The following is a 13,406-nucleotide window of genomic DNA, read 5'->3' on the forward strand; positions in this document are numbered from 1 at the left end:
TTATCCCTAATATTTCATCCCTTTCATCGGTAAACCATTCATGTGAACAATAAGTTTCCTACACCAGAATAAACAACCCCCCACCCTTTTTATCTCCTCGGTCTCTACGATAGACTGTATACCCTTCTGGAAATACTTCTCTATTACCCACCCCTTCTCTCAACCATGATTCTACTCCTATCACCACATCAGTCTCATAAGATTCCATCAATGTACTGAATTTTATTTGTTTATTTACTACACTCTGACAGTTTACCAAGAGCAATCTCAGACCCCCTTCCTCCCTAAAACTTGACTGTTGTAATTGGGTAACATTTGACTCATGAGTTGAGAACGTCCTTGGAACCCAGATTTTTGTACATAGATCTTGATTTAAAGATCTGGGTTTTCTGGCAAGTTTCCCTGTATATGCCAATTTAGTGGTATGGGTTTTCTTAAGTGCATATTAGTTTGCAAATCTCTGTTGATAATTGTAGCAATTTGTCTACAGAGAGTTGCTTTTCCATTACCATTCAGATGTAACCCATGCCTAGTGAACATTTGCCTGCCAAGACCTAAAGTATCTACTACATAGACATTTCTAAAACTCTTACCTAATCTCTTGATTTTTATATTTACATCATGTACAGCTTTGTTCACACACGAGTCTTCTATAAGGTCATACCTGGGTGGCACATTAACAACAATTACTTTTGAGTCAGGTAGTTTTGAAATCTTACCTCTGAGGGTCGTAATTAGTTCCTCACCTTCATTTGCAGCAATGTCATTTGTACCACTCAGAATCACCACGTAGTTGTCCTTCTCTAACCCAGGATCACAACTTGAAAGGACATCTTCAGTTTTGGCACCTGGTTTTATTAGTCCTAAAACCTCAGTTTCTGGATTCTGCAGCTCATCCTTGATGCCTTCTGCCATACCCCGCCCTTGACTGTCTGCGTAGAGATGAATTTTTGGCGATCTTGACTTCCACTTCTTTTTCTTCTTCTGTAGGTTACCTCCACTGGATTTAAAATTATTCGGAAAACTTGATGTGTCTTCTTCTGGAACTTGTTGCAATGACTGAAATCTATTTTGGCACTGCAAAGAGTTTTTTCCCGGTTTTAAGTTGTACGTAGTTTCTCCCATATGTTTAACATTAGGCCTAAAATGGCTACGCGTCACTTCCGTCCACGGTGATCTTTCTTCTCCACTGTCTTCTTTATCTTCCAGTTTCTTTATTATGTCCTTTAAGCTTTCATTTTCAAGTTTCAGAGCACATAAGTCTTCTTGTAGCACTCCTAAAATCTTAAGCATAGATTCGTAAGTCTCTCTCTCTCTCTCTCTCTCTCTCTCTCTCTTGTTGTTCTACCTCACTATCAGTTTGTTTACACTCGGGACACAGCCACACACTTTCTTCAATATCAGACCTATTTACAATATTTGCACAACGAAAATGGTACCATTCATCACACTTACGACACAGAATCCCATTTTTAACTACTCTTCTGCATTTGCCACATTTTTCACTGCATCTTACACCATTATCCACCACGGATATCACAGACTCACACACGGTAGTCACCATCTTGAATATCATTCCAACACTGATGGCGAAATTTATAGTCTTAATTTAAACCATTGATGAAGCCTGAATAACATATCCACACTTTAAACTAAATAACATATAAAAATTGTTGTGGTTGATGGCAAACTATTTTGTCATTTCTACAGCAGCCATTGTTTTTGAGTTGATCTGGGAGTTGGTATCCTTTTCTGTGTAGACGAGCAACTTGATTGATATTCATGCTTGTTCAATAGTAATATGGGTCAAGACTTACGTAGCTTTAAGGGGAACATTCGTACTTTGAATAGGTTTTCCTTATCATCAGTGTAGTGATCTATTGTTTAATTTATTTAGAGGTGAATGTCTGAAAAGAAAATAATTTGAAGTAAATGATTGAGAATATAAGGGAAGCAAAGATCAAGATGAATATGTATAGCTATATGAGACTCACCCCTGTGTTGTTCTTAAGTTACGTGCTCTTGGTATGGATACCAATACCAGACTGATTGTTGAGAGGGAGCAGGAGTATAGCTTATGGTGGCAGGGATTGGAGGAGGGATGTGTAAGGAGGGGCGGGTGGGGGCGAGTAGGTAGATTTGAACTGATTGGTGGACTTAACGTGTCTTTTTTCCGTTTGTACTTGGTGTATATAGAAATGATAATATTGAATAGAATATTAGATGTTTCATTAATTTCATTAATATTATGGTTAGGTGCTCTTGGCTATTAGAACTACAGGGAACATCTACTGTTCTGCAGCTGTATGGAAATTTCAATGTTGGTTTATTTCTCCTGATACTTGTTTCAAACATGTCCTGACACTGTTGACACTTCACTCAGGGAACTTGACAAGTGAAGTATACTTTGAACTGTAATAAAATATAACCTGGTATTAAGTTAGTTATTGTAGTTGCAGCTAACCAAGAGGTTCAAATTCCAAGAAATGTGCTGAAGTTTGTACTTATTCTGATTAGCAGGCCTTCAGAATCTAGCAGCTTTGCAGAACTCGACCAGTCTCAACTTGACGGGTTCTACTGGCAGTGCAGCATCCGAAATCAACCCTGCAAACCTTCAGGGCCTGGCGACCCTGGCTAACTTGTCTGTGAATAACCCCAGTAAGTACTAGAGCCTGTTGGCATCAGTTTAAATGTTCAAGAGTCAGATATATTTAAGTCTGAATTAAATATATTTTAAAGCTACTTCTTCAGATTTTAATGTTTGACTCTTTTGAATAAGGTCCTACAATTATTAACAAAAGAAACTCTTGGTATAAGCTAAGTTGATTTGGACATGTTAAAAGAATGTAAGAGGAAAGGATGCCAAAACAGATGATGGAGACCCAGATAGCAGGAAGGAGGGCAAGAGGGAGAACCACGATAAGGTGGTTGAAAATGATCAAGAATAGTATTAGAAGAAATCTGGATCTGAACAAAGTTAAGTAGGAACAATAGTCATTGGGTAGATGAAGATGGAAAGGTGCCATAAATATCCCAACCCGGCGGAAGCTGGCCGAGGGAAATGGATGATGAAACTCCTGGGTTAGGCATTGTAAATAATGCTTATGCCTACTTCCTTAGCCGAGCTTGCTGATAGTTATTCTGAGAGCTTCGGAAATTGAGTGGATCACTAAATTTTACACTATTACTTGCAATTGAGTGGATTGTATGTGTTAGTGACTATAGAACTGAACTCAGTATACTGTAGGTTTTGCTAACTCCCTGCATAAAAATACTCAGATGGCATATTATTTAATGTCCAAGGGTGACTTCCCTGATACTAAATTATGCAGATATGTACCCAGTTATGTTGTTACAGTAGTCATAAGTTATGATAGTTACAGTAGTCGTAATCGTCGTCGTCATCATTATCATCATCATAGAACCCCTCCAGCATGCTGGGTAGGGTGGTGTTGAACGAGTCTTCGCCATCGTTGTCTATCCAGAAATGCCCTTCTCTCTCACCACTGACTCCAAATTTTCTCCTCGTCTCTCCACATCCTCTCTCAGTTGGTGTAGCTATTTCTTCCTAGGTCTTCCCACTGGCTTTCTTCCTTCAACCATTCTTTCTAGGCATGCATGTGATATTCTTGTGCCAGGCATTCGCTTTACATGTCCATACCATGTTAGTCTCAAAGTCTTTATTTCTTCTTCTGTCGAGTCCACTTCCAGTTCTATTTTTATGTAATTGTTCCTTGCATGGTTCTTGCATGTTTTTTGGAGGGTAGTTCTTTGAAACTTCATTTTACATGGTTGCTATTCATTAACTTCTCTCTCTTTCAGCGTACATGTTTGTAGACTGTATATGAGATTGGACACAAAGTTTGACTGATGCAGAGTCATCTTGGTACTCATGGGCACTTTGTTATCCCAAAGTAGATGTCACAGTATATGCTATGACCATTTCTTGTTTGCTCACTATCAGAATTCCAAACAAATTTACCCCACAAGATTACCATGCTCCAAAAATATGGAATGGGACAAAGTGTATGAAACTGAGATGTATGCAGCAGTCATGAGGTGCTAGCTGAGTCTGATGGAGACTCCACTTACTTGTACCTGACTCTGTCATTTATATTGCCTTACTGACTCCTATTGATCAATTTTTCTCCATTACTGACCCAGAAGGTTTAAGGTTTGTGGAAACTGGTAGTCTTCCTCATCTTTCTGCCCTTCATGGCTTGTCTCTCTCTTTACCAGATTCATGCTGTATGTGATGAATCAAAACTGTTCCTCTATTATTGATTTCATGTTATTAGGAGTTGATCTTGCATTGCCCTAAATAGCATTCATTGTAATTACTGACATGAAAACTATTTTCGTTAAGTGAACTAAAAGAAATGGCAGTAGTTGTAACATTTTACAGAAGCAATGAATGTTAGATTTAAGGATGAACTGCTCATAAACAGATTCACAGAAGATTTATGTACTTACTTCATCATGTACTGAAATCACTACATAGTTAAATTAGTATAATTAATTTTGCAATTATGTACACAATATTCCTATGTAAAAGGTTATCACCATTAGCCTTTCTAGATTTTCTAACATTTTCTATATGTATCCATTTCTGAGTAAACAACACTTCCCCAAGTGTTAGCTGAAATGGCTACATCACTGGCTTACACAGTATCTTGAACTTTACCAGGATGTTTTAGCTGAGGGCAGGTCACCAAATATTCTGGATTTTGCACAGCACCACAATGGCACTGAACATCTGCATCAACAGGCAGAAGGCCCCGTCTTTACATGTTGGTTTTGCATCATAGCATACCCACTCTTTTGTGGTCTGAAGTTCTACTCCATTGCCAGAACCTAGTTCTTCTTTGACTTGGATGTTATTGTGGCCTAATTTGTGACAGGCCCATGTAATGCCAGGGCTGAGGTTCTTAATGTCTGAGGGTTGGTAGCCCAATTCCTGTTTGTTACCTTCCTGATGGTATTATTTTAAGCAGCTGATATTGCCACAATTTTGGCTGCATGGCTAAATGATTAGCGTGCTGGTCTTTGGTCCAGGGGTCCCAGGTTCGATTACTGGCCAGGTCAGGGATTTTAACTTTTGTTGGTTAATTCCGATGGCTTGGGGACTGGGTTTGTGTGCTGCCTTCATCATTAAAATTCACAAATCATTCTCACAAATTGTGCAGGTTGTCTCTACAGTGTTAACTAAAAAGACCTGCACCAGGCCTTTTTGGAGGCCATCCATCATCATCATCATCGTCATCATCATAGTCCAGCTTGATGCCCAGAAATTTTGGTGTTTTGGCAGTGTTGGGGATGGTTGCCTTGCCCTACGACTTCTAGATCTTTCTTTCACTTGCTTGGCTTTGAGGTGAAGTGCACTGACCTGTGTCACTGGGATTTGGCCCGAGATGGTTGGGATTATAGTGGAGGGAGAGTTCATCCAGAGCTTGCTTTAGTGTATACTCAACTTCTGAAAAACATGAACCCTCAACAGCTACTATTGTGTTGTCAGCAAATGTGAACTACTTGGACATTTTGGCAGTGGCTGGTCATTGAAGTAGATAATGTAAGGAATTCTTAAGATTATGGCTGTAATTATGAATTTTTGTTGGTAGGTACAATGAGGAAGATAATCTATTTATTTAGTACATTTGACTTCCAATCAAAAAGATTGATTAATTCAAAATTAATCTGAATTATACTCACTGTTACAATATTCACAATTATCTTAATATCAATTGTAATAACATTAGCCTCTATTCTATCTAAAAAAAAAACCTATCAACGATCGAGAAAAAAAGCTCATCTTTGATCCCAAAAGCTTTGCACGTCTTCCCTTTTCCATACAATTCCTTCTGTTTGCCTTAAATATTGAAATCCTGTCTTGTCTTTCAGTTGATAGAGTTCATTTTAGTTGTGCTTTGTAAATTATTTAAAATCTTTATTGAGAAACTTACTGTTCTCATTGTACTGTTCTGTTTCAGCGGTGAACCCTCTGAGTATGCAAAACCTAGTTACTTTGGCAGCTATGACAGGAGGGAATGGGGCCAATCTCCAAGTATCACCTACTGGTTAGTATGCAGGATGCTTTGATTTCACTTACTTTCATGCCTCAGACACTTTGTAATTTCAGTAGAGCTACATTTAAAGACACCATGGTACTTGTATGTACATAAAACATTGACTCTTCTCGCCGTGTCAAATATACAGTTACACGTATCACCTGTTACAAACTGGGGGATTGTGATAGTTGAGTGACCTTTCTGGTGGCTTCTCGCCAAGGTAGCAAAGGTTTAATCCTGCATCGTACTTATGGGATTTTGAAATCGAAAGTCTCAGTCCTGGAGTTCAGATTCTACATAAACTGGAAATCTTGTAACTGAACTCAAGATTAACAATTATTGTAAAACTGCAGATTTTCTTACTCCTGGCTTTGATCTCTGATGTCCTTGGGAGACTTTCAAACTAAAATATTTTTACCCTTCCATCACTTTAGTAAGAGCATGTGCAAATTTTAATAATTGCAGGAAAAACTTAATTCGTCTTCAGTTTTGTTCAGTTATATGCAAAATAATATTCATCTACATTTCATCTTTCAAATTTACTCTTTGATCAACAACTACTTGCAACTAACATATTAAGAGGGTGAGAAAAAAAAAACCAACCACCAACAACAATGCAATATTAAGAGGATTGACCTGGAATGTTTATATTTACCCAACATTTTATAATATTTGGAATTCTGCTTTGTCTTTTGTTCACAAAAAAAATAATTAAAAACTTCATGATTGTTTCATACTGATTAGAGAAATATACAATATTAAATAGAAGGAAGGATCTACCTTTCTATACTCCAATGTTAAGTTGAACCAAACAGAAGTTACAACCTGTTCATTTGGGACCGGTTTCAACACATTTGAAGTGTCATCATCTGCCAGTTAGCAAAGCAGTGCAAAAATTAAGTCATAAAGATCTAAAAACAACTAACACAATGATGTTATGAATATCATGAAGGCCTGAACATCAACTGGAATTGCTTCGGCATGAAATAGTGTTAATTTTTTGTCTGTGATCATTGTGTTAGTTGTTTTTAGATCTTCATGACTTAATTTTTGCACTGCTTTGCTAACTGGCTGATGATGACACTTCAAATGTGTTGAAACCGGTCCCAAATGAACAGGCTGTAACTTCAATTTGGTTCAACTTAACATCGGAGTATTGAAAGGTGGATCCTTCCTTCTATTTAATATTGTATATTTTGTTCACAATACGAATTGTTAACCTCTTTATTTGTTCATTCATTCATTGATTATCTGTGAGAGATACTGGTCAAACAGGATGAAACTCGTAAGCTCAGTTTGGTTTATCTGATGCATAAATTTCTCTTTCCTTCACTTTTAAAAAAAGCCTGAAACACGTTAAAAATTTCTAGGCCTAGGCAAATTTTATTTTATATAAGCTTAATTAGAGAGTGACAATAAGAAGACAGTGAATATTAACAAAATGCTGATTTTATGCGACAAGTGGTATTTTTAGTGACCTGCAGTGAGAGCCCCGCTGAAAAGAAATTCTGTGAACCCCCATTTTCTTGTTTTTTAAGGTCACAGTTCTTTCAGAAATCATATTTGTTAATAATTTAATCCCTGTTGTTAGCCTTATATAGCATTTGAATGTCACCAACTGTAAACGTGCTCGAGTTAAGTATAAGGCTGACTTATTCATTTTCACCGACAGTAGCCCGCCTGGTGGCCATGATCATTCAGGCATCAAGTGTTCATGGTCTTTTTACAACTTGCTTTACATCGCACCAACACAAATAGGTCTTATGGCGACGATTGGGTAGGAAAGGCCAAGGAGTGGGAAGGGAGCGGCCGTTGCCTTAATTAAGGTACAGCCCCAGCATTTGCCCGGTGTGAAAATGGGGAAACCACGGAAAACCATCTTCAGGGCTACCGACAGTGAGGCTCGAACCCACTATCTCCCGGATGCAAGCTCACAGCTGCGCGCCCCTAACCGCACGGCCAAATCGCCCAGTAAATTTTATGGTCTGACACTGTGGTTAGCCGGTTTGAGTCCCATTAGTAGAAAGAAGTTCATAATCCGAATATTGGCCGGCAGGGTTGGAGAGGTGGTGGTTTGCAATTCCTAATCACTAGACTGCGTGCTAAAAGGCCTGGGTTCATTTCCAAACCTCTGCAGTATCCATATGGACTGTGTGCAGATACTGATGCAGACATTAAGTCATGAGCAGGGATCGGAAGTTCGTGCCCTAAAACCAGTATAAATATGTATGCCCTAAAAAATACCTAAATATGCAACAAAATATGCGTAATCAATTTGAGTTTTATTTCCATAAAATAAAATTGTCTATAACTTACATTATCGGTGAATTCTTAACAACTAGTACTCGGCACTGTTTAGATGACAGGGCTAAACAAAATATCCAATAAGCTGCTGCCGAAACTGGGCCACTGCTATTGTGAAAGACTAATTTCCCAAGGCCATGGAAAAATGACTAAATCCCAATACCAGCAGTGATAAATAAGTTTTGTGGTAGCTAAATGTCTTCACAAAGTAGCTAATTCCCTACATAAGCAGTATAGAATTTTTAATTTCTTGTAGCTAAACAATAACTCAATACCACATGGTTTAGTGTAGAAGAGCAAGATGGGCAACACTGATCCCCAAGCGTGTGTGGGGAAACACCGGGATTGTATCATAGACACATGACATCTAGCTTTGCCTATCAAGTATCGTTGGTGAGTTATGCTACCCTGCTGTTCCTTGCTGAAGCATATTTCCCACTCCTTCATACTGCGCAGCTAAATTCTAATTTCTTCTCTGAATGACCCCTCTCATCTAAGAGTCATCACATTCCTTTCACTTGCGGTAGAAAATGCCAGGAAAAGTATTCATAAGTACAGGGTCTTTCACTCAAAGTAGGTCCGGTCAACGCAGTGCAGTGGGTAGATGTGCGAGCTGGTCAGACGAGCACATGGCAACTTGCTGAGCTTCGGGCCGGGAGAGCACCCCTATGAATTGCATGAATATAACAAGCACACATAATAACACATAATCAAAGTAAAATAATTTCTCACCTTGTCACAGAAAATGTTGAAAATGTCCTCCACTTGCATCTACACATTTCTGGTTTCATCTAAGGAAATTTTCATTCATGCGCATTAGTTCATCTACCGAGATACCCTCAATTTCTCTCATGGTATTTTGTTTTTCATCTACTGTGTGAGGGTTTGTTGCATAAACCTTATTTTTCAATTTTTCCCATAAATAAAAATCTCAAATCGTAAGATCTGGGGATCTTGCGGGCCACAATGCTTTACTAATCACTCTGTTGTAAAAAAAATTTCCTCAATTAAACTTAATGACTCATTAGCCGTATGCACAGTTGCCGAGTCTTGCTAGAAATATCCAGACTGGCATTCATTGTCCATCAATTGTTAAAAAATGGTATGAGAATGTCATTCCTATATCTCTGCCCAGTGATTATGGTTTCAAAAACTATAGGCCCTATTATCCTGGCTGCAGTTTCTGCCACCAACACTCCCATTTTCACACTGTAGATGAACTCAAACAAAATATCACGAGGGGAATTGAAGCTATCTCGGTAGATGAACTAATGCGTGTGAATGAAAATTTCCTTACATAAAGCCAGAGGACTTCTTAGAGGAAGTGGAGAGACAGATAGAAGATAAGGAAGTACTATTGATGGGAGATCTAAATGCACAAGTTGGAATGGAAAGACAAGGAAAGGAAGATGTTGTAAGGCCCTTTGGATATGGAAATGTAAATGTATCTTAAGAAACAAAAAGAGAGATCAAGTAAACACCAGATTTGTGAAGGATGAAGGTGGCATAATTTTAACAAAGCCAGAAGAAATAAGAAATAGATGGAGAGAGTATTTTCAGAAGCTGCTGAAATTACTGGTGGATTTTTGCATGAAGAATCAAATGATTGTTGGAAACACCTGGTTTAGGAAGAAGAACAGTCAGAAGATTACAAGGTATGGCTGGGGAGACAGACGAACAAAGACCATGATTGATTATATAATCATAGAGAAAGAACACCGGAAGAACCTTGTAGATGTAACAGCCATGCCTGAAGAAGCCTTTGGTGGAGATCATAGAGTTGTGATAGGAAAATTGAAAGTTGGGAAGATTGAAAAACCCCAATTAAGAAGAGAGAAAAGAATTAAAGTATGGAAGTTGAAGGAGAAAAGCATACAAGAAGAATTTCAAAGGGAAATAATACCCTTGGTACCCAGGACAGAGGTGGGGAATGTTGAAGAGGAATGGAAAAGATTTAAGGAAGCACTGGTTGGATGTGCAGAAAAAGTGTGTGGTAGAACATCAGGAAATGTGAAAGACAAAGAAACACACTGGTGGAATGATAGGGTAAAGATTAAAGTGAAGGAAAAGAAAATGGCATGGAAAGCATGGAAAACATCTAAGACTGAAGAAAGTAGAAGAAAATATCTGGAGGCAAAGAATTTGGCCAAAAAAGTAGTGGAGGAAGAAAAGAGGAAAAGCTGGGCCTTATTCACACAGACATTGAGAGATGATACGCAGGGCAGCAAGAAATTACTGTATGGTATCTTAAGAAACAAAAAGAGAGATCAAGTAAACACCAGATTTGTGAAGGATGAAGGGGGCATAATTTTAACAAAGCCAGAAGAAATAAGAAATAGATGGAGAGAGTATTTTCAGAAGCTGCTGAACATAAGAACGGATGACAGTCATTCAATGGACGACCAGGAAAGGCAATTAGTTGACGAAGAAATGGATAAAGAAATTACAATGAATAAAATTGTAATGGCAGTAAGAAAGATGAAGAATGGAAAAACTGCTGGAATAGATGAAATTTCACCGGGCGAGTTGGCCGTGCGCGTAGAGGCGCGCGGCTGTGAGCTTGCATCCGGGAGATAGTAGGTTCGAATCCCACTATCGGCAGCCCTGAAAATGGTTTTCCGTGGTTTCCCATTTTCACACCAGGCAACTGCTGGGGCTGTACCTTAATTAAGGCCACGGCCGCTTCCTTCCAACTCCTAGACCTTTCCTATCCCATCGTCGCCATAAGACCTATCTGTGTCGGCGCGACGTAAAGCCCCTAGCAAAAAAAAAAAAGATGAAATTTCAGTGGAGATGATAAAGGCAGCTGGAGCTGTATGCCTGCAGTGGACATATCGGGTTCTCAGGAATGTCTGGGAGAATAAGGAGGTCCCTGAGGATTGGCAAAAAGGAATAATCATCCCAATTTTCAAGAAAGGTGATAAGAAAGTTTTGAAGAACTACAGGGGAATTACTCTAATATCCCATGTTGCTAAGATAATGGAAAGGATACTGGAAAGTAGAATAAGGTTGAGGGTTGAGAAGCAGATACAGGAAAATCAGTTTGGTTTCAGAAGTGGAAGGTCAACAATAGAACCCATTTTCATTATGAGACAACTAATGGAAAAGCATTGAGAGTACGGGAATGATATGGTGATGACATTCATTGATATTGAAAAGGCATATGACAGTGTCCCTAGGACGAAAGTTTGGGACAGTCTGGTGCAAAAAGGCATTGGACAGGGATTAATAAAAATGATCATGGCATTGTATAAGGAATGTTGTAGTTGCGTGCAAACACAAGTTGGCAGGACAAGTTGGTTCAAAGTAACTAGTGGGCTGAGACAGGGAAGTGTTCTATCACCAATCCTGTTTACAATACTAATGGATGACATCATGAGAACAGCAAAAGCAGCATATGGAGGAAGAGAAATGAACATGATGTTATTTGCAGATGATATTGTGATTTGGGGAGAAGACAACAGGAAGGTTCAAGAACAGTTGAATGTGGTGAATGGGAAGATTGAAGAATGTGGATTGAAAATAAGTGTAGAAAAGAGTAAAACTCTTGTTATGACTAGAGGGGAGAAAGAAGGGAAAGGTCAGATTAGACTTGCAGACAAGCCCCTGGAAGTAGTGGAAACGTTTAAATACCTGGGGATTGAATTAATGGAGAATGCTCGACTGGATGCTGAGATTAGTAAAAGGATTCAAGCTGGAAGTTGTTTCTATCATAGTGTAAGAAATATGTTATGGGACAAAGATGTGCCAATGGAAGCAAAGGATACTATGTACAAGATGTATTACGTACCCATAACAACTTACGGAGCAGAAACTTGGACAATGACAAAGAAGGATGAGAGTCGAATACAGGCAGCCGAAATGAAATTCTTGGGGAGTATGATACAGAAGAGTAGAAGAGACAAAATAAGGAATGAGAAAATCCGGGAAGAAATTGGAGTGGAAAAAATGAATGATAGAATAGAGAAGAGCCGACTAAGATGGTTTGGGCACATAAAGCGAATGAGCGACGAAAGAATGCCAAAAAAGGTGATGGAAATGCAAATCCAAGGAAGGAGAGGCCGTGGACGACCACGATTGAGATGGAAGGATACCATCCAACGAGCATTATAGAAAGAAACCTGGACTGGGATACAGTGTTGGAGGAGGAGTGGTGGAAAGACCGAAGAAAGTGGAGAGGAACCATATTTGCCCCTACCCGGCTACAGCTGGATAAAGGGAAATGATGATGATGATGATGATGATGAAAGCCAGAAATGTGTAGATGCGGATGGAAGGCATTTTCAACATATTCTGTGACAAGGTGAGAAATTATTTTACTGTAATTTTGCTTTATTATGTGTGCCTATTATTTACATGCGATTCATACGGGCACACTCCCGGCCCCAAGCTCAGCGAGTTGCCATGTGCTCATCTTACCAGCTCGACCATCTACCTGCTGCGCTGCACCGGCCAACCGGCTGGCCCTACTTTCACTGAAAGACCCTGTATAATAAAAATGATAATATCCTTTTAATATGCCTTATTAGGGCATAAAACCCAAAATATGCATCTATTAAAAAAATAATAAAGTGGTCATATTCTGTTCAGATATTAGTGATTTGCATAAACAGTTTACCAGCATAATCGTACAGTGGTGTGAAAAAATATGCAAATGCATGAACTTCCGATCGCTAGTCATGGGTAGACCCTGTGCGTGTTATTTGTCACGAGTAGGTAGTGTGCCGACACCAGGTTTCATCCTCTCTGTACCTCACCATCAACATCAGTTATTACAGCACATAACATGCAGACAGAAGCCTCTGTGGCTCAGGCGGCAGCGCGCCGTTCTCTTGCAGCTGGGTTCCGTGGTCCAAATCCCGGTCACTCCATGTGAGATTTGTGCTGGACAAAAGGGAGGTGGGACAGGTTTTTCCGTGGGTACTCCAGTTTTCCCTGTCATCTTTCATTCCAGTAACACTCTCCAATATCATTTCATTTCATTAATAATTCATTAATCATTGCTCCAGAGGAGTGCGACAGGCCTTGGCAGCTGGC

General features: G+C 39.2%; 1 protein-coding gene across 6 annotated transcripts in view; it reads left to right on the forward strand.

Annotated features, from left to right (window-relative positions):
* Nucleotides 1-13,406, forward strand: part of LOC136881281 (CUGBP Elav-like family member 2) — a 1,536,179-nt gene that overhangs the window by 1,435,118 nt on the left and 87,655 nt on the right. For 5 of the 6 annotated variants that reach the window (XM_067154069.2, XM_067154070.2, XM_067154071.2 and 2 more), the window contains 2 exons: nucleotides 2,518-2,658; nucleotides 5,988-6,074. In XM_067154069.2, coding sequence (XP_067010170.1) covers nucleotides 2,518-2,658; nucleotides 5,988-6,074 — 228 coding nt within the window. The remainder of the gene's footprint in view (nucleotides 1-2,517; nucleotides 2,659-5,987; nucleotides 6,075-13,406) is intronic. The other variant, XM_067154068.2, reaches the window with a different exon arrangement.

Source organism: Anabrus simplex, chromosome 9 (genome assembly GCF_040414725.1).
Source record: "Anabrus simplex isolate iqAnaSimp1 chromosome 9, ASM4041472v1, whole genome shotgun sequence".
NCBI classification, from domain to species: domain Eukaryota; kingdom Metazoa; phylum Arthropoda; class Insecta; order Orthoptera; family Tettigoniidae; genus Anabrus; species Anabrus simplex.